This window comes from Dromiciops gliroides, chromosome 3 (genome assembly GCF_019393635.1).
Source record: "Dromiciops gliroides isolate mDroGli1 chromosome 3, mDroGli1.pri, whole genome shotgun sequence".
NCBI lineage: Eukaryota > Metazoa > Chordata > Mammalia > Microbiotheria > Microbiotheriidae > Dromiciops > Dromiciops gliroides.
The window spans coordinates 442,979,254-443,003,317 of NC_057863.1; the positions used below are offsets into that span (position 1 = coordinate 442,979,254).

At 40.0% G+C, this 24,064-nt stretch overlaps 2 protein-coding genes across 3 annotated transcripts in view; one reads left to right on the forward strand and one right to left on the reverse strand.

Moving 5' to 3' along the window:
* DCAF17 (DDB1 and CUL4 associated factor 17) overlaps positions 1-24,054 on the reverse strand; it is a 40,579-nt gene extending 16,525 nt beyond the window's left edge. Inside the window, 9 exon segments of the mRNA XM_043991947.1 lie at positions 5,329-5,434; positions 5,811-5,918; positions 9,682-9,771; positions 15,264-15,342; positions 16,744-16,880; positions 20,534-20,624; positions 21,844-21,947; positions 23,372-23,566; positions 23,568-24,054. Of these exon segments, the coding sequence (XP_043847882.1) occupies positions 5,329-5,434; positions 5,811-5,918; positions 9,682-9,771; positions 15,264-15,342; positions 16,744-16,880; positions 20,534-20,624; positions 21,844-21,947; positions 23,372-23,566; positions 23,568-23,633 (976 nt within the window). The 5' untranslated portion in view covers positions 23,634-24,054.
* METTL8 (methyltransferase 8, methylcytidine) overlaps positions 23,630-24,064 on the forward strand; it is a 117,999-nt gene continuing 117,564 nt past the window's right edge. Inside the window, exon 1 of one of the 2 annotated variants that reach the window (XM_043991952.1) lies at positions 23,630-23,799. The gene's annotated coding sequence lies outside the window, so the exon portion shown is untranslated. The remainder of the gene's footprint in view (positions 23,800-24,064) is intronic. The other variant, XM_043991951.1, reaches the window with a different exon arrangement.

The following is a 24,064-nucleotide window of genomic DNA, read 5'->3' on the forward strand; positions in this document are numbered from 1 at the left end:
TGACTTGCCCAAGGTCACACAGCTAGTAAGTGTCAAGTGTCTGAAGCTGGATTTGAACTCAGGTCCTCCTGAATCCAGGGCCGGTGCTCTATCCACTGTGCCACCTAGCTGCCCCGATTTTCACATTTTCTAGCAGTACACAGGTTAATCTGAAAAAGACTTGGGAATTTTAGGGGACTACAAAATTCAGTATGTATTATGAGAGTGATAGGACAGACAAGAAAACTATTGCAATTACACACTGTGATGAGATGGACATAGCATTTGGGAATGAGGACACAGAGTGCCTCTGTATTCTGCCCTAGATAAGTTATAGTTAGAGACTGGAGTCAGTTTTAGGTGCCACATTTCAGGAAGGATAAACTGGAGAGGATCTAGAGGAGGACAACTATGATGAAGAAGTCTTGTGTTCATGCCATATAATGACTGGTTGAAGGAACCAGAGATGGTAAGCCTGGAGAAGAGAAGTCTCAAGGAATTACAAGATTGGTGGAAACCTCTGCTTCACCTATTTGGTGATCTAGCCATGAGTATCCTTTGCTGGATTCTCCTCCAGATCACACTTTCTAGCCATAAGTGTCACAGGGTTCTGTTCTGAGCCTTCTTTTTTTCTCTCTCTATACTATTTAACTTGGTGATCTCATCAGCTGCCATGGATTTAATGACCATCTCTGTGTGGATGAGTTTCAAATCTACCTGTCCTGTCCATAACTGCTCTGCTGACCTCCAATACTGCATATCCAACTGCCTTTCGGACATCTCAACTTGGATGATAAGTAAAAATCTTGAATTCAACATCCCCAAAACTGAACTCATTATCTTTGCCCCAAACCCTCCCAAGAGGGAAGAACCCTCTTACTGTAGAATACACCACAATCCTTCCAGTCTCTCCGGCTCACAATGTAGGTGTCATCCTTAACTCTTCACTATCTCTCATCCTCCATATCCCATATGTTGACAAGCCTTGTTGATTTCACTTTTGCAACATCTCTTGAGCACACCCTCTTCTCTCCTCTGACACTGCCACCACTCTGGGCAGGCCCTCACTACCCTGTACCTGCACTATTATAACAGCCTGCTGGTGAGTCTATCTGCTTTCTCCCTTCAGTTTATCCCCCATTCAGTCACCAAAGTAATTTTCCTAAAGTGCAGGTCTGGCCATGTAACTCTTCCCACCTTGCAGAGGGGCCATTGCTGGTCATCTTGACCCATCTCTTGCCACTGGACTACAAAGACTCTGGAGGAGACTGATGACTTTGTATAGCTCTGCCTCACTTAAATCCAATTCACTTGCAAGTCAAGACATCATCCTTCTGATGTCATTGGTCCTCCTTGAGAATGAAGGATGAACAACAACACCCTCCTCCCCCACCCTGTGAATAAATTCCAATGGCTCCCTATAGCCTGCAGGATTAAATATAAAATTGTTTGGCACTCAAAGCCCTTCATAATTCAGCCGTCTCCTACCTTTCTAGTCTTCTCGTACCTCACTCTCCAACACGTAGGTCCCCCATGCCTGGAATGCTCTCCCTCCTCAAACCCACCTATGGACTTCCTTAAAAATCTCTACAAAAATCCTGTCTATAGGAAGCTTTTCCCAACCCTTCTTAATTCTAGTGCCTCCCCTCTTTTATTTCCTATAATTCCTGTATATAGTTTGTTGGCATATACTAGTTTGCTTGTTGTCTCCCCCATTAGATTGTGAGTTACCTGGAGGCAAGACTGTCTTTTGCCTCTTTTTGTATCCCCAAGTGTCATAGTGGGTACCTAATAAATGTTTATTGACTGACCGACAGTAACATTCAGAGATTTTTTCACAGTAAACTTTGGGCAGAAGTATAACAGGCTAATAAGTTTGTGGATCTGGGAGAAGCCTTTGAGATCAAGTCAAGTTTACGTAGGCCCAGTGTTTGGGGCACTGGTTTAGAAGAGGAATAATGGAGAAAATGCTCCCTGGAAAAAATCATGGATCTTGTGAAATCTGAACCTAATTTTGACAAATTGGCATGAATATCATCTTCTCTGGTACCTGGCTCAGTCATGCCTTCTATGCTTTCCCCTGCCATCAGCATCAGAGATGTAAACAACCATGTTGATGAGTTTTCTTTTTCTTTTTTTTTTTTTTTAGTGAGGCAATTGGGGTTAAGTGACTTGCCCAGGATCACACAGCTAGTAAGTGTTAAGTGTCTGAGGCTGGATTTGAACTCAGGTACTCCTGACTCCAGGGCTGGTGCTCTATCCACTGCGCTACCTAGCTGCCCCTTGATGAGTTTTCTAATACCCTCCCTTCATAGCCTTAAACTTCTCAACATTTCTGACTTCTATTGAGACAGCACAGTGGATAAATCATTGGACTTGGAGATAGCAAAATTTTGGTTCAAACTTCATCTCAGATACTTAATCAATGCATGATCCTGAGTAAAGTCACTTAACCTCTCTGACACTCAGTTTCCTTGTGAAAATGAGGGAGTTACACCCTTCTAGTTTTAAATCTATAATCCTATGATCTATCATCACCATGTTTTAGAGTGGTGATGCCCTAGACCTTCCTATCATTTAAAACGGTTTCAAGGGGGCAGCTAGGTGGCGCAGTGGATAAAGCGCTGGCCCTGAATTCAGGAAGACCTGAGTTCAAATCTGGCCTCAGACACTTGACACTTAACTAGCTGTGTGACCCTGGGCAAGTCAGTTAACCCTCATTGCCCCCCCCCCAAAGAAAGACTTGCTAAAACAGTTTCAAAACCAAGATATCCAACTCTAAAATTTTTCTCTTTCACCACATTCTCAAATCCAGCTCTCTAACTGCTCCTGTATCTGGGATAAAAGGACCAAAAAAGTAGTCCCTGCTTTCAAAGAGCTCACAGTTTAATGGGAGAGAAAACATATAAACAACCATGTACAGACAAACCACATAAAGGATAAATTGGGAGCAGTATCAGAGGAAAGTTACTAAGGTTAAGGAGAGCTGGAAAATGTTTCCAGTAGGTGAAATTTTAGCTGGGACTTGAAGGAAGCCAAGGATGCTCAGAGGTAGCTATGAGGAAGGAGAGAATTCTGGGCATGGTGGACAGTCAGTGAAAATGCTTGGAATCAGGAAATAGAGTGTCTTGTGTAAGGAACAGCAAGATGGCCAGTGTCATTTGATGGTAGAATATGCAGAAAAGAGTAAAGCATAAGAAGATTAGAAAAGGAGGGAGGAGCCAGGTTATGAAGGTTTTGAAAAGCTAAATAGAGGATTTTATATTTGATTCTGTTAAGTAACAGGGAACCAACTGAGTTTTCTGAATAGAGGGAAACATGGTCAGACTTGTGCTTTAGGAAGGTCATAGTTGAGTGTAAGACGAATGGAGTGGAGAGATTGAGATAGGGAGACCCACTAGTTGGGTACTGCAATAATCTAAGCATGAGGTGATGAGGGCCTGTGCTAGAGCAGCAGCAGTGTCAAAGAAAAGAAGGGGGCATACACAAGAAGTGTTACAAAGGCAGAAACTAAAGGACTTGGCAATTAATCACCTATGGGGGCGGTGAGAGTTGAAGGTTATAGGCCTGGGTGACTAGGAAAATGTGGATCTTGTGACAGTAAATAGGGACATTAGGAAGCAAGGAGGGTTGGTGAGGTAAAGATAATGAGTTTGATTTTGAATACACTGAACTTAAGATGTCAACAGAGCATCCAGTTCTAGATGTCCAGAAGGTAATTAGAAATGCAAGAATGGAGGTCAGGAGAGATTAGGCCTGGACAAGTAGATCCAACAATCATATCGAAACGAGACAGTAACTAATAGAAGCTGATGAGATCACAACTTGAAACTGTATAGAGGGAGATGAAAAAAGGACACAGGACAGAGGTACTCAGGGTACACCTGGAAGGGATCCAGTAAAAGGAGACTTAGAGGAAGCTGTCAGACAGGTAGGAGGAGAAGCAGGAGAGAATAGTGCCATGAAAACCTAGAGAGAAGAGAGCGTAAAGGAGAAGAGGGTGATCAACAGTGTTAGAGGCTAAAGGGAGCCCAAGAAGGATGATGACTGAGAAAAGGACACTAGATTTGGCAATTAAAAGATCATTGATAACTTTTGAGAGAACAGCTTCAGTTGAATGATGAGGCTTTTCCCTAGAGCACTTTATCTGGATTGTTCCTTTTCCTCTTACACTGTATTATGCTCATGTTTGTATATGTTATCATCGCCAAGGCTCTCTGAAGAAAAAGATGGGCATGTCTCTTTTGTAATTCTTGTGCCTAGCAGAGTTCCTTGCAGAAGAGGTACCAAATAAATGTGATGCTGAACTGAAATGAAGTGACCCCTGAATAACTCCCACTATGCACACTCTCCGTTCCTGTTCAAGTTGCTTGACTTCATTGACTGGCACATCCAGTGAAATCATAGACCCCTCAAAGGATCAAAGGAATCCACAAATCTTCCAACCTAGCTCTGCCCAGCTCTGAAAGGTCTACAAGGGTTTTGTTTTCAGTGTGTGGAGATGTACATTAAGAGGGTGTAGATAGCCTTAGCAGCCAGTGATGCCATGGGGAGCTTTCTAATAGCTGTATGAATTCAGCCAAGAGCAGTCACAGTATCTGAAAACGTGGCTACAATCCTCAGAGGGAATTTCAAAATCTTTTTTTCAGGAGAAACATCCCTTCTATCTCTGTAATCAGGGTTGGCTTACAGAAAGTCAAAGGACAGACAGATCCTGGAGCTGAGGGAGTTGAAATGAAATTAGAAGACCCCTAACAGAGATGCCACAAGCTGTTGATGGTCATGGGGGAATTATAATGAGAACTAAAGCAGGCATGGAGCAGAAACATCATAGCTGAGAAAGGACAAAAGCCTTTCTCCCTACCTATGATCACTCTACTCTCCATTTTCAATTCCTAAATGTTACAACAGCATAGCTAGGCTTTGTACATTACCTCAAAGGTGACTGCACTGTAGTGAAGCATTAGGAGATTGTTGCTAACACATATTCAGAAGACTATAAAAAGTTTTGTGGGAAAGAAGATGTTCCAAGTGCACATATATCTGGCAGGTAATCATGTGCATTCTCTGGTGTAGTGAAATGCAGGCTGGACTTGGGATCTAATCCTGGCTCAAACACTTACTATCTGACTATCAGTAAGTGACTTACCCACTCTCATTCTTGGTATCAACATCTGTGAATTAGAGATAATATCTGCACTACCTATAGGACCATTGTAAGGAAAGCATTCTGGTAAGAGTTTTTCACAATTATCATTTTCACACATAAACCACCTTTGATCGGCAACATTAATAAGTACTTGCCATTTATTCTTTCAAAATGGAGAATAGACCATGCAGAGAACATACCTGTGATTTTAATATTACAAGGAATGCCAAAAGGAGACTCCCCTACAGTTCCAGATGTCCCACCCCATCTGCATGCACGCCCCAGGTCAAGTTTCTGCTGCATGAACTAAAAACAAACAAAAGAATCAAACCACATCTTTAGCACCTACTTCTGCTGTGCAGAAAAAATGTTTTTGTTTTTAGTTTTAAAAATTCACTTGTAAAAAAAAAAAGGAAAAAACAAAACAAAATTCACTTGTATATAAACCAAAACACCTACACATGTCATCTTACATTAAACATTTTGTATTAGGGCCTTTTCTTTTTTCACCCTCCCCATTTTATAAGTTACATTTGTTTCTCAGAGGCTACTCAGTATCTTCAACTTGAAATCCACATAATGTGCCTGTTCTCTTGATGTAAAAGCATATTATTAAAGAAAAGCCAACCTCAATTCATTCCCTCAAGTTAATTTCAGAGTGGTAAATTTCACATTTCATTACCTGTTCAGTGATGGCCTGGAAGCTATAGAGTCTGATCAGTCCTGAGTTATGCATCACAATCAACATTCCATGAGAAATCGTGGCATCCGTGACACCACTCCCAAAAATCTGGGAAGAAAAGGCAGAATTCACCTGTGAGAAACCTCAGAGAAAATGCTGCCCCCAGTACTGTGGCTACACATGCAGCACACTGCTTTGATATGCTTGTTTACTATTCAAATTACTCATCCAGACCTGCTGCCTGTAGTTTTAATTTCTGGATTTAAAAAAATAATTCAGCACTTCTTAGTAATCTATGGAATAATAGGTCTGTGACAGCAGAGAGCTGAAAAATCAGCTACAGAGCTGAGGTGTTATTAGGGGTGAACTACTGGAGTTTAAGGCTCTGAACGCTAATGGGATCGGCGTGTGCACAATGAGTGGAGAACATACTCCTTAATGATGCAGCTGCATTCATTTGGTTTGGGGAGCTTTGTGCATACCCATTAAAAGCAACCCTGCTCTCCATGGAAATATGAATACATTTTGTCCATCTAATTCTTAATGGATACCACTCTACCCATGCATGTACTGCCAGGTGCCCATTCTTTATGCTAAAATGTTCTTTATAAAGAGAGATTTTTATTTAGCTAATCAATGGTGGAGAGATTGGATCTGGAAAGTAATTCAAATGAGAAACAGCCAATTGCGGAATTTTACCCATCCTTTTGTTCTTTAAATCTCTCATACTATTTGATTTTTCAGTCAGCCTTATGGGGCCCAGGTCTTTTTTCTCTAAACAGTCATATTACAAACCACCAACTGCAAAACTTACAAGGAAATGCAGCATGAATAGAACTAACCTGTGATTCAGATTTCTATGAATTGTCTTTACAATGGATTTTGTGAATTTTCCCTAAATTCTCTACAAATAAACTAGGTTCTCTGTGTACAGGCCAACATAGGATAATGTCCACAGCGGGGAAGAACAGTTTGAAATTAATAAATCTCTACCTTAAAGGTTAATTATGTTTGCTTAAAATTATCTCCCTTAATGGTATAGAAGAATCTGCCAAGTCTCATTTCCTAGTATGAAACAGAATTCTTGTGGAAATTAAATACTTATTTTTGTGTGTATACACACAATACACACATATGTACATATATAATAAATAGAAAACCTATTTCTATATACATGTGTGTATAGATCTCTTCTAGTACATCCACACACATATATATGTAACACATATACATATACACATATCATCTAGTAAGTTAGAAATGGGTCTTTTACTACTTAATTGTTCTTATTTGCTATTCAAATCACTTCTCTATCTTTGGTGCTTCAATTTTTGGTTTTGTTTTTAAAAAATGATTCTGTACTTCTTAGTTAAAAAAAAAGAAGAAACCATCTCTGTGACTTAAGGAGGTACTTAATAAATGCTTATAGAATAATTTAATACACAGAAATCAGACATAGAAATAGCCACTCATCCAAGGTGAATAGCAATTTACGCTAGGGGATATAAGACTATTGATTCTATATAATCCGAAGGCAAATTGCCAAAAAAAAATTCTGTTTGTTTTTTAATGAGCAGGTGAAATTTTTGAACTTATGTACTAGGCTAACATAGACAATAGAATAAACTTTGAGACAGCCACCTTCAAATTAAGATAACATTTCTGTTTCCATTTTTGCATTTCTTCACATTTAGCTATGCTTTAATGAATGCTCTGATAAACATACTTCATTAATTATTTAATATTAGAAGATATCATGTTGTTCATTAACACAACCAGCACCATTTGCTTAAGTTCTATATATAAAACAAACAACGATTAGTCAACTTTAGAAAAGTGGGGAGTGGGATAGACTGTCTTCAAGTCTAGCATTCTAAAGCATTTTTTATACAAAATAAATTGGCCCAACAGACTACTAATATAAAGCACAATGTGAGATGCTTGGAATACAAGAAAAAACAACAAAAACAAAACAGTGCTACCCTCAAGGATCTTACTGGAGGGAACAAAAAATACAGTATGTACACTGACAAATATAAACCAAGGAAGGGAGCAAAGGGACAAGAAAAAGATCAGGCAAAGAGCCCTCAGAAAAGCACTGATAGCTGGGAGGGCACAGAGAAAGCTCCGTGAAGGAGGTGGGAGTGCAATCCAGGCACGGGGGCTTGTGGGGATGCATGGGGGTAGCAAGCAGACAGATTTGCACCATGTTTCAGCCAACCCTCCCCCAAGAAGATTCTCACAGGTCATTAACATGCTGACATCAGCTAGAATTACAAATTCCCCAATACTGCTGCTCGCACTTAGGATTACACTATTTCCTTTTCTTTTTTTTGGGGGGGGGGGGGTTGTCAGGGCAATGAGGGTTAAGTGACTTGCCCAGGGTCACACAGCTAGTAAGTGTCAAGTGTCTTAGGCTGGATTTGAACTCAGGTCTTCCTGAATCCAGGGCTGGTACTTTATCTACTGCGCCACCTAGCTGCCCCCAGGATGACACTATTTCCAAATGTTATTTAGGAGGCAAAGGGAAAGCCTACATGGGTCACTTTGGCCATGAATCACTGCTCTGAAACTGCTCCCAGTGTGCTCCTGGCTCTGTTAAAGGAGTCAAAACACTATTTCCTCTAAGGTTTGAAGTCGGTCATCTTCAAACCTCGAGGTTATGACCCCTATCTACATTATTTGTCATATCCCTAGAACCTTAATTTCTAGTCTTATTGGGGCAGAGCCTGGAAGTGATAGAGCAGAAACAAATTCAAAACGTGTCCATTCATCATCCCTACAGTTTGCCTTGTGGGGAGTCTCATCACCTATAAGGCCCAAAGCTATGTTTTTCAATTGAACATATAGTACTGACTGGGTTATTGGTTTTGTTTTTTACCTTGAATGTCACTAATACACCAATAAAAAAATAGCTTTGTCATTTACCTATCCTTTTTCATAGATGAGCTAGGAATTTTGAGGGGCCAGTTCAATACCTGAGGCTGCAGGTAGCTACATATGTTCTAAATCAAACCACTTCTCAGTCCTTAGTCAAACCAGGTACTAGCTATGTAAAATAAACACTTTTTGGAATGCTTTAACGCCTTTATCTTGATTTTTAAAGAATCTTGCCTAATACCCTTTAATGGGCTTAGTGCTATGGTTAGCAGGGGGACTTGAATTTCTGCTACCCAGGGCTTTACTTACATCATTAGAATGTTCTTTTTCCCATCAAAATTTCCTTTTAAAAACTAAGGGACCAAAAATAAAATAAAATGAAATACAATTAAGGGACCAGGGGACACCTAGGTGGCACAGTGGATAAAGTACCAGCCCTGGATTCAGGAGAACCTGAGTACAAATCTGGCCTCAGACACTTGACACTTACTCGCTGTGTGACCCTGGGCAAGTCACTTAATGCTCGCTGTCCTGCAAAAAACCAAAAAACCAAAAAACCAAACAAAACAAAACTAAGGGACCCTTGTTCTAAAGGAGTCTTGGAAAACAAAACATATCCCTGGTTCCAGAATCAGATGAGAGCAAGCAGAAACTGTAAGAGAAACAAGACACATATTTGATTTATTTTGTATCGACTGTATTGCAGAAAAGAAAGATATACTGGCAGACATGTTTGGTTGGCTGGGGAATTTATTTATGTGTCTGGATGGGCTGACAGATTTGCTCCTTTCCATAACCAGCTATCACTGGCTACAAGTCAAGTAGTGGTTGCCCTTCCCTTTAAATGAATAGCATAGACAAAAACCTAATGAGGCAACAATTAAATGGGGGTGGCATGCTATATTTTGTAACCAGAGACAAGAAAAGCTTATCTAAGTCATTCTTCTTCTAGCTACTGCTGGTCGTACTTAATTTAGAAAAAAGCTCTTACTTTCTTATTGATCTCCAGCATTCCTATAAGTGAGAGAGGTATGACTCGAAATACAGCAAAGTACAACAGAACAGACGGTTGAATGCCTGCCTGGAAAGAAAGGAAAATTAGAGACAACCCACTAAGCACAGTTCCTATGCTTCAGGCAACACTATGTTTTCATAAAGGAGAAAATGTCCATCCATCGAGAATGCAACTTAGAGGCAAACAAGTTAAATTTGACATGAAGAAATAAGTATTCAAAACATCCCCACAAAACCTTCCATCATTGGAGCATAAAATTGAAAAAATGATTGACACAAACCACAACCGTAAATATTTCTTAGCAGTGAGAGACTCTGGGTTTAGATCATAAACTGAAGCCCAGAAAACAAACAAGCTAATCAAGAGAAGCACAGCTATCAAGGCTCAATGTATCATTTAAAATTAGCATCATGTTGATAAGAACAGCAGGTCTTCAGAAAAAGGGGAAAAAAATGCCTCAACAGCTACAGCCTGAATTATTTCTCTTCTTAAAGAAGAGCTTCCGTAACTGGAAGGACACGGTCAGGCCAGCTCCCTTAGACAGTATAATGAAATGTACAAAATGTTCTCAAATGGATCTATGGGACATCTTTGGGAACTGTCTGAGTCTCTAAAGATGTGTCACGAAACTTTTCCATTCCCAAAGCAAGGGAAGATGGTAGGGTGGGTAGGATTAGGGGGTAAAAAGGACAAAAAAAAAGAGGGGCAATGATTTTTAAAAATCTTTCTTATACTGTTGTGGACTGTGGAAAGGGAACGAGGGACAAGGAGATACTTTTGATAGGGTCATAGATTTAGGACTGGAAGGGACCTGAGAGGTCAAGTCCAAACCATTCTTTTCATAGATGAGGAAACCGAGGCCAGGAGAGGTTAAGTAACTCAGCTAAGGTCACAGAGGCAAGAAAGAGCAGAGCCAAGATTCAAAGTCAGGTCCTTTGACCCAGATCCAGCTCTTTTTTTCCTGGGCCACACTACTGCTAAAGCAGAAGGGTCCTGAGGACAGCATGTGCCAATTACTTTGCAAACCTCAGAGGACTATATGGAGGAGCTCTTCTTCTTCTTCAAGGGAAAGATATGAATACATTGGAGTTTTGCACGTGTCAAAGGCATGTGGGAGGAGACAGGGAAAAGGATGGGAGAAAGCTTATGATTTTTTTTTTTAAGGATAGTTTTCAACATTCATTTTCTTTCTTTCTTTTTTTTTTTTGGTGAGGCAATTGGGGTTAAGTGACTTGCCCAGGGTCACACAGCTAGTAAGTGTTAAGTGTCTGAGGCCGGATTTGAACTCAGGTCCGTCCTGAATCCAGGCCTGGTGCTCTATCCACTGTGCCACCTAGCTGCCCCCGGGAGAAAGCTTATGTATGGGAGGAATCAGTTAACAGGCATTTACCAAGCACTTACTATATGTTATGCACACTGCTAAGACCTGGGGATACAAAGAAAGGCAAAAACATGATGTCTGTCTTCAATGAGTCCATACTGTAATGGGGGAGACTGTAAGTAAATAACTAGGTATATATACCCACACCTATGCTATATGTGTGTATGTGTACATGTGTGCACATGCACAGGCACACACACTCACTCACACACCCACACACCCACACAGCAGATACAGAGTAAACCAAAGGTAGTCTCATAGGGGACCACACTAGCCAGTTGGGGAAAGGCCTCTTTTAGAAAGTGGGATGTGAGGGGGGCAGCTAGGTGGCGCAGAGGATAGAGCACTGGCCCTGGAGTCAGGAGGACCTGAGTTCAAATCCGGCCTCAGACACTTGACACTTACCAGCTGTGTGACCCTGGGCAAGTCACTTAACCCCCATTGCCCCGCAAAAAAACAAAAAAGAAAGTGGGATGTGAGCTACATGAGGGAGGTCAGAGGGGAGAGGTAAGGTGGGAGAGCCTTGTAGACATCAGGGCCAGCCAGTGAAAAAGCCCAGAAAAGAGAGCATCCCATGAGGGATCAGCAAGATCATGTTATTAGAGGGGAACAAGGTCTAAGACAATGGAAAAGAAAGGAAGGAAAGCTTATTTATGAAAGGGATTATGAAGAGTTTTGAATATGAAAGAGTTTATGCTTGATTCTGGAAATAATAGGGAGCCCTGGAGTTTGAGTATGGAAGTAACACAGTCGGACCTTGCTCTTGAAGATGTTTCACAGGGAGCAAAGGACAGACTAGAGCGGGGAGGGAACTTGAGGCAGGCTGACTCAGCAGAAGGCCTCTGTAGTAGTCCAGGCAGGAGGTAATGAGGGCCTGCACCAGGGGGCGGCTGTGTGGGTGGCTAAAAGAGAACATATACAAGGGATGTTGTGAAGGTAGAAATGACAAGGCTTCACAACTGGTCCAATGAGTGTAGTGAGTCTGAGTGAGGAGTTGAGGATGACATTGAAGCTGTTGCCATCCTGGGACACTAGACGGTGCCCTCAACAGTAGCAGGGTAGTTGAGAAGAGAGGACAATTTTGGGGAAAAGGCAATGACTTCAGTTTTGGACATGTTAGATTTGAGGTTCCTATAGCATCTTATGTTAGAGAGGCAGTTTGTTATAAAGAGACTAGAGTTCAGAATATCAGAACTATATATATATCTGGGTATCATCTGCATAGAGATGACAACTGAACCCACAGGAGATAATGAGGTCTCAAAATAAGACATGACAATGAAAACAGAAGGCATAAGACAAAACTCTGGGCATATTCACATTTACTGGGTGTGATTTGGACAAAAAAACAAAACAACCAACAGTAAAAGATTGAGAAGTAGATGAAAGCAGGGGGGAAAAGGCCTAATTGGCAAAGGTCATATGAAAGAGAGAAGAAAGAAATAAAAGAAGGAAGAAAGGCAGTGTTCAGTGCATGAGGGCTGTGAAGTCAAGAGTAAAGTTCACAGACCTGACATAGAAAGCAACAAGAAATGAGAAATGCATAGATTTTAAATGGTGGGCAAAAGAGAAGAGACTTCAAAAAGCATCTTATTTTTGTAAAAGTAAGGTACTACATGAAGCTAGGTATAGGCCAATAGGCCAATTTACTTGAGTCAAGAGCTGCTGAATTCAATTCCTGCCTCATTTTTTAGGTGTGTGACTCTGAGCAAACTGCCTGACTCAGTTTCCTCAAATGTAAAACAGAGATAATAATAGCACCTACCTCCCAGGGTTATTGTCAGGATAAAATATTAGTAAAATACCTTAAAGTACCTTATTATCGTTGTTGTTGTGCTCCCTCTGATATCCTTTAATTTCTCCCTTTCTACTGGTTCCTTCTGTAATGTTGCTATTGAAATATGCCCATGTCCCTCTGTAAGGGGTTAAAATTCTAGCTAGTCTGTCTAAAATATCTAATGAGTGGTTGCCAATAAATTATAAGCTTTAGCAAGAGTTTAGACTTTTAAGCATTTATTAAGGAGAATAAGAATTTAGCGAAGGGGCAGCTAGGTGGCTAAGTAGATAGAGCACCAGCCCTGGAGTCAGGAGGACCTGAGTTCAAATCTGGCCTCAGACACTTAACACACTTACTAGCTGTGTGACCCTGGGGAAGTCACTTAACCCTAATTGCCTCACCAAAAATTTAAAAAAAAAAAAGAAGAAGAATTTGATGAAGAGAGAGAGAAAGGCCTAGATTCATCTATCAAAGGGAGAGCGCATTTTTAGCTCCACTCTCCACCAGAGTCCTGAATGAAGATCCTGGAAAAACAAAAAAACCCCTACTAACCCTGCTACTAGTCTCCAACATCTCCCCCCTCCCTTTTTGGGGGGGCGGGGCAATGAGGGTTAAGTGACTTGCCCAGGGTCACACAACTAGTAAGTGTCAAGTGTCTGAGGCCAAATTTGAACTCAGGTCCTCCTGAATCCAGGGTTGGTGCTTTATCCACTGCGCCACCTAGCTGCCCCCCTCTCCCCCTCTTCTTGCCTAAATTCCTTGAGAAAGTCATCTACATTAGGTGCCTTCCCTTCCTCCCTGCCTCACTCCCACTCATTTCCACACTTTTTGAAATCTAGTTTCTGCCATCATCAACTTAAACCACTCTCTCAATGGTGCCAGAGATCTCTTATGTGCCAAATCTCCCAGCCTTTTCTCAGTAGTCATCCTTTTTGACCTCTCTGCAGCCTCCGATACTACTGGTTACTGTCTTCTCCAGGATGCTCTGTCCCCCCTCTCCTAAGTTTTTGTGACACTACCCTCTTCTGGTTCTTCTCTTATTTGACCACGTCTTCTCAGTCTCCTTTTCCAGATCTTCATTCAGGTCATACCTGCTAACCAGGAGTATTCTCCAAGGCTCTGTCCTGAATTCATTTCTGTTCTCCCTCTATAATATCTCACTAGTTGATCTCATCAGCTCCCAGAAATTCAGTTATTATCTCTATGCAGCTCTAGTCTTTCTCCTGTATTCCAATCTCCAGAGGCCTCTTGGATGTCTTGAATAGGATGTCCTATAAGCATCTCAAAGTCAAATTTCCAAAGCAGAATTCATTCCTCCCAAAACCACCTTTCTTCCCAAATTTCCAATCGCCCAATACTGTGACTTCAGTGTTATCCTCCTACTCAAGAAACTCCAGTGATTGCCTTATACCTCTAGGATAAAATATTAAATCCTCTATTTGCTATTTCAAGCCTTTCACACCTCTCCTTACTTTCTTAGTCTTCTTACACTTGCCTCCCATCCACATACTCTATGATCCACTGACCTTTTTTGGCTCTTCCTCCCACAGGATCCTCCTCTCCCTCCTCCATTCCTTTTCACTGGCTGTCCCCCATGCCTGGAATGTTCACCCTCCTCACCTCTGCCTCCTAACTCTCTTGGTTTTCTTTAAGACCCAAATCAAATCCCAGCCTCTCCCTCTTACCTTCTATTCTTTCTTTACCTTTCATTTACTATCTATGGCTTTTGGATATACTTATGTATTTTTGGTCTCCCTGATTTGAATGTGGACTCTTCTTGAGGTCAGAGATTGTGTTTTAGCCTTTCTTTGTATTCTTACCACTTAGTAGTATGCTTGGCACATAGTAAATGCTTTAAAAATGTTTACTGACTGACAGGTGGTAACAAGATGGCAAAAGAATGATATGAAATCAAAAATGATACAACTCCGTATAGAGAAATGTCATTATGAGACTAAAAATAAAATTTTTCAATATTGATTTTAAAAAGTTTTTCACTTAAAAAGAAGGCATTGGGGTCAGCTAGGTGGTGCAGTGGATAGAGTACCGGCCCTGGAGTCAGGAGTACCTGAGTTCAAATCCGGCCTCAGACACTTAACACTTACTAGCTGTGTGACCCTGGGCAAGTCACTTATGTTAGAGTCACTTAACCCCAATTGCCTCACTAAAAAAAACAAAACAAAACAAAACAAAACAAAACAAAAAAAAAGAAGGCATTGAATAATAATTTTTTTAAAAAACCCACTAACTGGGGAAATTCCCATTACCAACCTTCAAAGCATATCTCCAAATCTTAGGGTTCTTAGTTTTATTGTAACATTTCTCCTTTAGGCTTCTGTGGACAGAACCTTACAGGTCTGACTTTTTCAACCAACCAAAAAGCTAAACATACATATTTACCTGGCGTGCGAGACCAGTGGCTTTGCTCTGAGCTGACTTGACAACAATGACCTCTTGGGGAGTGTCCCAGTTCAAATATCTTTTTGAAAGAAAAAAAGAGAGGTTTGGTATCAGCTTTTGGCATATTTTTACTCAGCTATAAAGGATACACCATTTTAGAAGGCAATGATCTTTCACTAAGAGTGGGCTGTTGTGAGGATCAAAAAAGAAATCTGTAAAACATTTGGCATTGTGCCTGGCTCATAGTAGGTACTTAGTCAGTGCTAGCTCTCTTCCCCCCAAGACAAAATCTTTTATTAAATATTTATAAATCACTGAAAAGTTCCCCTGGAATCTGCAAAATGGCAACTTGAAATGTATATGTCTCTTTTTTAAATAACTTTTGAGTCTTGGTACTTTAAAATATTGTCTGATCGACAAGTATCAAAAATTAATAAGGCCCAAAAAGCATATACTTCTTTCCCCCCTTATGGTGAGGCAATTGGGGTTAAGTGACTTGCCCAGGGTCACACAGCTAGTAAGTGTCAAGTGTCTGAGGCCAAATTTGAACTCCGGTCCTCCTAACTCCAGGGCTGGTGCTCCATCCACTGTGCCACCTAGCTGCCCCAAGCATATACTTTTAAAATAGAAATCTTGTAAAAATCCTAAGAAAAGAAATTTCTGTTTCAGACTTCACACGAACATCTGTTCACAATCTATCTCTTTTGCTTAGCTGATTGCTACTAGCAGTTATAAGCATCACACTGGGCCACCTCAGTCAGATGTAATTTCTCCCTCCTAGGAACTAACATTGGATTTTTTACCTCTCTTATTTCCCTTTAACATTCTATCTTTTATTATGGAAATTTTTCAATTCTCCTACTAGACTCTAAGATCAGTGAGGACAAGGATAGTTTTTTACAATTTGTTTTTTTTTATTTCCCATAGCCTCTGGCACAGTGCCTAACATATAGGGGATCACAGAGTTAGAGCTGAAAGGGCCCTTAGAGACCACTTATCCAACCTCCTAATTTTAGAGATGAGAAAATCGGCTCAGAGAAGCTAAAGGACTTGCCTAAAGTCACAATGGTGGTGTAACAGATTGGATTTGAACCCAGGACTTCATGATTCTAAGGGAGTGCTCTATCCACTACACTAGGCTCCATGCAAGCATTCAATGCCTGAGGAACTCCATGAATATCTACTGAATTAACAAAATCAAACTTATAAAAAAAAAGATCTTTAGGAGAAAAAAACTGAAATCTGATGATTAAAAAACTCTAGCTTAAATTTCATCCTACGGTCTAAGAAATAAAATTTACTTAAGAGACAGGCCAGGGAAACAAAGGGGGATTGGTGTTACGGACTCAAATGACAGTTATGTGTGGGGAAGCATTTCAAAAGGAGAGCTGGATACACTGTAAATCATAAGTCCTGGAAAATAAGTATAGAGTACTCAGTAATGAAAACTTGGCCTTAAAAGTGACTAACAGTTTCATACCTGAATTTGCAATAAGAAGCAAGATAAACTTTCTCCAGTACTTCTCCATTATTTGCAGATATACGGAGTAGCCAGTTATGAGCAGTCAGTGCTATAAGGGAAGATCTGTAATCTGATGGATTGGGCAGTATGTCCCCCTAGACGAAAAATGAGTGAGGTGTGAAAAGTCTGAATTTAGCCATGAACAAGGGCTACTGCCTAGAATCCAAAGAAAACAGCCAAACTCATAAGAAAAAATTCAAATAAATAAAGCAGTCTAGGAGAGAAGCACATTAAATGCTCAAGTATAGCAGCCCTATTCATTAGGATGGAAGAGAGCTAAGCTTGTGTGTATATAAGGTTGCATTCATTAATAACTCCTAAAAATAGATCTGTCACAGAAATATGTCTGAAATTTGGCAATTAAGTGTCACATGGAAGAATTTACTTTACTTCTCCTGCCTTCCTTCCTTGCTCTGTATGACTTCTTTTACTTCAGAATTTTGTAATATGCCTAAGAGACAAATTATACTAATTGCTGCTCACTATTGGTTCTATTCCGGTCTCAATTAAAAAATGCAATTTGTAACTAAAAGGCAAAAGGGGAAGGAGAGGTGGACGTTCATAGTACTGCAGCATCTTTTTACTCTTAATCAATGACTCCATCCAACAGTATGGCCGCTGTGCCATCCTAGAAGGGGACCCTACTCTCACTGAGTAGCTGCCACAAGGTGGAAGTCTAATACAACAAGAGGGAGTAAAGGGGAGGGAGACTGCACTGGGTTTATTGGGTGAGAATGTGGCTCTAAGAGGAAAGGTCAAGGGAAATGGGGAATTTTGGATCTAGCTTTTAGCCAGTATTTCCTTAGTCTGAGAAGGAAGGCTATGCAGTGAACAAGACATAGGCATAGTCAGCTCTTCATAATGGTTGCTAAATGATTGAATTATTATATTTTACATGGACATGTGAATTTCCCCCCCTTTTCCAAATGTTAGGAAAAGTTAAAAAGCAAACCCAAACCAAACTCTTCTTGCTTATCTGTTATATGTTGAGGTTATCACTATACAAACATACATTACCTAAGCACAATTCACTTTAAGCTCCACACTGATTATATTGGCATCCATTTGCAGTGCTTTGAATGCCAGGGAACATTATTATAGATCAAAGACCTAGGACTGGAAGGAACCTCAGAGACCATCTATTCCAAACCCTCTGCCCTTTTCTACCCCTATTTTATCCACTGGGTTCAAACATCTTCCTTAAGCCTAAATGCTAATGGCATATCTAGATAGTGAAGAGTTTGAGGAGCAGAATATTATCAATAGTATATGTTTCATTTCTGTCTTCGGATTTCCAATGCCTAGAACACTGTTTGGACCAAAGTAGGTGTTTAATAAATGTTTGCTGATTGACAATACACTTCTGGATTTTTTTTCCATGAAAAAGTCAGAGGCAAAGCTAGGAACTGGGCAGTGATACCTCCCAATTAGCATGACTGCCCTTATTTTGAGTAGTAGTTTATCGTGGTATCCAAAAATGCAATTAAACACTGAAGAGAAAGCCTTGCAACCATTAAAATAGTTTAGCAGTAAAAGAGCTCAGAGATCTAAAATGTGCCCACTCAAAAATGGCTATTTAAATGACGTGAGCTTTATTTGACTTTCATTCTGATACAGTCTAAGTTATTTCTTGACAAAATAAAACAAACCATGTCATTTTTATGGTTAAAGTGTAGGTTTGATTTCATACTTTGTGTCTTCGGATGTTGAGGCCTATTTCTGTAATGTGCTGCTAGCTGTGTGATCTTGGTCAAGTGACTTCTCTGGGACCCAGTTTTCTAAGCTTTTTTTTTTTTAATTTATATATTTATTTTTAACATTCATTTAAAAAAAATTCTGAGTTCCAAATTCTCTCCCTCTTTCCCACCCCTTCCCCAGCAATTGAGAAAGCAAGAGATGCAGGATCAATTATATATGTAAAATCATGCAAAAAACGTATTTCCATTTTAGTCATTGTGTCAAAAAAAAAGCAAGAAAAATAAAGAAAGTGAAGGAATTATGCTGCAATCTACACTCAGACTTCATCAGTTCTCTTTGTGGAGGTGGACAGCATTTTTTATCGGGTCCTTTGCAATTGTCTTGGATCACTGTATTGATGAGAACAGCTAAATTATTTACATTTGATCACTGTATAATATTGCTATTACTGTGTGTAATGTTCTCCTAGTTTTGCTCACTTCACTTTGCATCATTTCATATAAGTCTTCCCAGGTTTTTCCGAAACTATCCTGATCATAATAATATTCCATCACAATCATATACCAATTGATATTCCCCAATTGATGGGCATCCCCTCAATTTCTAATTCTTTGCCACCATAAAAAGAACTGCTATAAATATTTTTGGATATATAGGTATTTTTTCTTTTTCTTTGATCTAACAGTGGTATTGCTGGGTCACAGATTATACCCAGTTTTATAGCCCTTTGGGCATAGTTCCAAATTGTTCTCCAAAATGGATGGACCAGTTCACAATTCCACCAACAGTTTATTAATGTACTGATTTTCCCACATCCTTTCTAACATCTGTCATTTTCCTTTTATGTTATGTTAGATGATCTAATAGGCATGAGGTGGTACCTCAGAGTTATTTTAATTTGCATTTCTCTAATCAATAGTGATTTAGAACATTTTTATATAACTAAAGATAACTTTGATTTCTTCTGAAAACTTCCTATTCATAAGCTTTCACTATTTCTCAACTGGGAAATGACTCAAATTTTATAAATTTGACTCACTTCCCTATATATTTGAGAAATGATGTCTCTATCAGAGAAACTTGTTACAAATTTTTTCCCCCAGTTACCTGCTTCTAATCTTTGCTGCACTGGTTTTGTTTCTGCAGAATTATCCATTTTATTTCACATGATCCTCTCTATCTCATTTTTTCTCATAAATTCTTCCCCTTCCCATAGGACCAACAGGTAAAATTTTCCATGCTTCCCTAATTTGCTTATATCACCCTTTATGACCAAATCATATACTCATTTTCTAGGCTTTTAAATGAGAGGGAGGTTGGAATAGCTGATCTTGAAGGCCCCTTCTTCCAGTGCTAATACTTTATGGTTCTATAGCCATGATGTTTTGAGCTAGCATACATTTTTTAAAAATTGCAAATATTAGTTTAAATTTTTTTTTCCCTAAGGAACACATTAATAGAGTAATAGAAGAAAGTTTCCAGAGGTCTGAGTTGTCAACTGAAAAAGAATTATTTTATTCTACCTTTTCTCTAGATAAAAGGCACAGATTCATATTTTATGTTCATTTGAAAGTATATTATAACAATTCAAATAGCCACATAATATGATTTTTCCAATAAACACTGTATTGTCACACATCGGGACAGTAAGTACAATAATTTTATGATAGTGACATAGCTTAATATTAATATTTTAAGCTTTGAAATTTTAATCTGTGCTTTCACTAGTTCTTAAAAGTTTTAAATACAAAAATGAATTTTATTACAAATACTGATTAAAAATGTAAGTCTTTATTAAATGGAAATTTCTTGATATCTCTTGTTTTATGATGACCATACAAGGCAAGCAAAAGAAATAATCACTTTTTGAGTCCCTTGAATTTTCAGAAGATAATATCTGCTAAGTGTTTACAATCACAAATTATCTCTAATTTTTCTCCTAGCTCTCTAAGTGCCTTTTTGCCCCAAATCAATAGTAAACTATCTTTCTAGAATGAAACAACTGGGTTTTTTACACTTACTAGAGGATTCTGGGGGGAAAAAATCTTACCACGGGGCATTCCCACAATAAAGCATCCTCTATTTTTTCTGATTTAGAACACTTCGGCATCTCATAACGCTTTCTTGGCTCTGCTGCAACACTGAGGAAAAATGATAACAAATGATCACTCTTCTTAAGAAATTCCACACTGTTTATAGCCTGTTTTATCCATTCTGACTGGTATGAATTACTCTTTTACCGTTCTTCATTTTTATGAAATGCCACCTTGACCTCATGCCACACAGAATAAAAAGATTTCTTTTTCTCCTAGGAAATCTGCAGCAACCTTTCTTCCCTGAATAATTCCAGTTTAAAAATAAGCACCATTTAAACAGGGGAAATATACTAATAGTGTGATGCTCAGCAAGTCAATTATTCTCTGAGTCTCTTTCTTCAGCTGTAAAATGTGTGTGTGTGTGTGTGGGGGGGTCTTACTTGCAAAGTTGTGAGCATCAGATAAGATATGGAAAGATATTTGAAATGTTTTAAATGTAATGTAAATTTGAGCTCCTGTTATTCTTCCGGAGTACCTTCTCTGGAACACTGTCTCATTGGAGAACCAGGTGACTATTTTCTTCATTTTTGTCAGTCTATCAAAGCTAAGACTTGCGCAGAGTAACACAGGATTGCAAATAAGGATGTTTTTAATGAAATTTTTGGTGGTTATTACAACCTTCTAACAAGACAGCCCAAATCAATACCATCTACTTACAACAAAGAATGAAATGGTTTCAAAACTAACCCTAATTATTTTGGTAACTTGGTTATTGTTTAACATATAATCTTTTACCTGTAAGTGATGTGAAATAGCATCAGCATTCTAAAATGTTATTTCTTTCTTTTTTTTTTTAGGATCTGATTTCATTGGTAGAGGAAACTTTAGAAGAGGAAACACACTTATCAATGCTTTCTAGAAACTATTTGATAACATAAAATCTTAAGAGTCTTGCCAGGAGGCACTGAGAGGTTGAGACTTTCTCAAAGTCATACCATCCTGAACACCTGGAATCCAAGCCATCCTGACTCTGAGCCCAATTTTCTATCTAGTAGTTGATGTGACCTCTCACCTACATAATAAGGGAATATACTGCTTTCAGAGCTGAACAACAGATAACTTGAGATTCAAACATTCATAAATTACATATTAGGCCACCAGATTTGACCTTGAACTCCTTAATCCTTCCCTTCTCCCCACCTGTTTCATATTGCTACCTCACCAAACACAAGGTGGCACTTCCATTCTGCTGAAATTCTGGGGTAGTTTAGAATCAGGATGAACAGTGAGGTGTAATAAGTGTGAATTTTCACAAAAGAATCACCTGCTGACACAGCACCGGTAATTGTCAAAATATATTCTTCCTCTCTCATAGGCAATAGGAGATTTAGAATGAGTTGTCCAAACATTCTTGAATTTAGTGCTTTTCTGAAAGATACAATGGATGCCGTATTACAGTTTGATTAAGAATTTGTTCATATTCCTCCCAAATGACAGGGCACTAGCTTAACATTAGCTAGCCTAACGTGTATGGATGCTTTCTTAAGTAAAAAGAAACAGATCTCAAAAGAAACCTGGCAATTGGTAAATCATTCTCTACTGATATTTTTATATTAAACTATGATTGTATGCCTATCGTAGATATTCAATTAATTATCAAGGCTTTTAAGGAAAGAGCATTGAAAAAAGTTCAACTAGCAGAAAAGGAACAGTGACTAGGAACACACTAAGCAAAACAAACAAACAAAAAACCAGGCAGTTTAGTAAACCAATAGCAAAGCTTCTGCCTTGCTTTGTGTCAACCTTTTTAGCCCAACGTGGTGCGGTGGGTTAAGCTGTAGGCCTAGCAGGGTCCTGGTGGAAGTGGGAGTTTGCTTAGTCTGAACAGGTGGGAGAGAAAGATCGTGAGCACTTCGATTTTTAATTGCTTTTGATCCTTCCTTATTTTCCCTTCACATATCTGTTGCAATGAAGTGAAATCACTCATTATTGTCAGTCATGCTTAAAAAGAAATAAAATGAAAACATCTAGAAGCTCTATTAATAGTGAGTGCATTAAATCAATCTCCTCATTTTAAGGCCCTTCTGTGCCCCTCCTCTTTACGTCTTCCTTAACGACAGCTCATCTAGGGAAACCATTCAAAACAACCCAATTTTCTTCCTCCTCCAACCCCGCCCACCCAACTCTAAGCAAAACCTGTTTCCTCCTCCAGGAGCTAGGGGTGGGGGGGAAGAGAAGAGAAATCTTTCTTTAACTGATTACGGCAGAATAAAAATTCTGATCAAGGAAATGATCAACTATGATTCTCGAGGCCAGATAATGAAGCATTCGACCCACCACCAGAGTCGATGGACTCAAGGGGAAGAAAAGTCTTTTTTTTCCCCCCAGACAAAACCACTGATGGAATTTGTTTTGTTTGGCTATGTATTGCAAGGACATTTTTTCTTTCCTTTTCAGTTTGATGGGAGGGAGTAGCAAAATAATAATAATAATAATAATAATAATAATAATAATAATAAAGGAAAAATAAAAGAGGATCATTGAAACACAGAAGAAAATAGCAGGTCAGAATGAAGCACAGACAAGCAGGACAGCTTTGAAAATCACGATGAATTTATGATGTATTTCTAAAAGAAATACAATGTACATAATAGAGACCCAGTTTTATGTACAACACCCCCCCCTTTCTACATATATGGGAGATACATTTTATTTGGTATTTAAATTCAGGATAAAAAAATTTTTAATGAATTTTTTAAAAAGAAATTGCTTTCCATTAGAGATGAAGCATTCACACGTTTCAAAAGGACAGTTGCGAAAGGGGTGGGAGGGTGAAAAAAATCACCAGTTACCTGGCACACCAGCTTCCTCAGGATCCCCAGGTTTGTCCTCTGAACCATCCCAGCATCATTCGTGAAAAAGCCCTGGGCCCTCCTGCTTAGCTGGCTGCAGATGTTGGGCTTCCCGCGGGCCCGCGGGCGCCCCGAGGCCGAGTCCGGGCACATCTGGGGAGGTGGTCGGCCCACTACTCGCGCGCGGAGATCCCCCCCGGGGTCGGGCGGCTGGCACGAGGGCCGGGCTGGCGGGGGATTCAGAGAAGAGAGCGGACATCATTTTCCCGCGGGGCCAAGGCCCAGGCCAACTCGGCCCGGTCCATCCCACTCTCCCCGCCCCCACGCCCGAAGAAAAGCGGCCCTCTAATCCCCGGTTCGGAAGTCTCCCGGCGAAGGGGGAACGGCGGGGTAGAGGAGAGGGCGGCGCAAAATGGGGCTCGGGGCAGGTAGGAGCAGGTCGGGTGGAGGAGGGGCAGGGCTTAAGGGGAGGTTGGCGGGGGAGCGAGTAGGTTAAACGGTGCTTGGCACTTCGGTCCAGAGCCCCGGGACAGGTGACCCGGAGCCAGACAGGTGGCCTACACTGCAGCAGGCCGTCAAGGCGGGCGGAATGAAGGAAAGGAAATACACCCACTTCCTGGCGGCCCGGAGGCCGTGGCCAGAGGTAGCAGTAGAGGATGCTCCAAAGACCCAGCTCAAGCGGCGCTCCCTCCC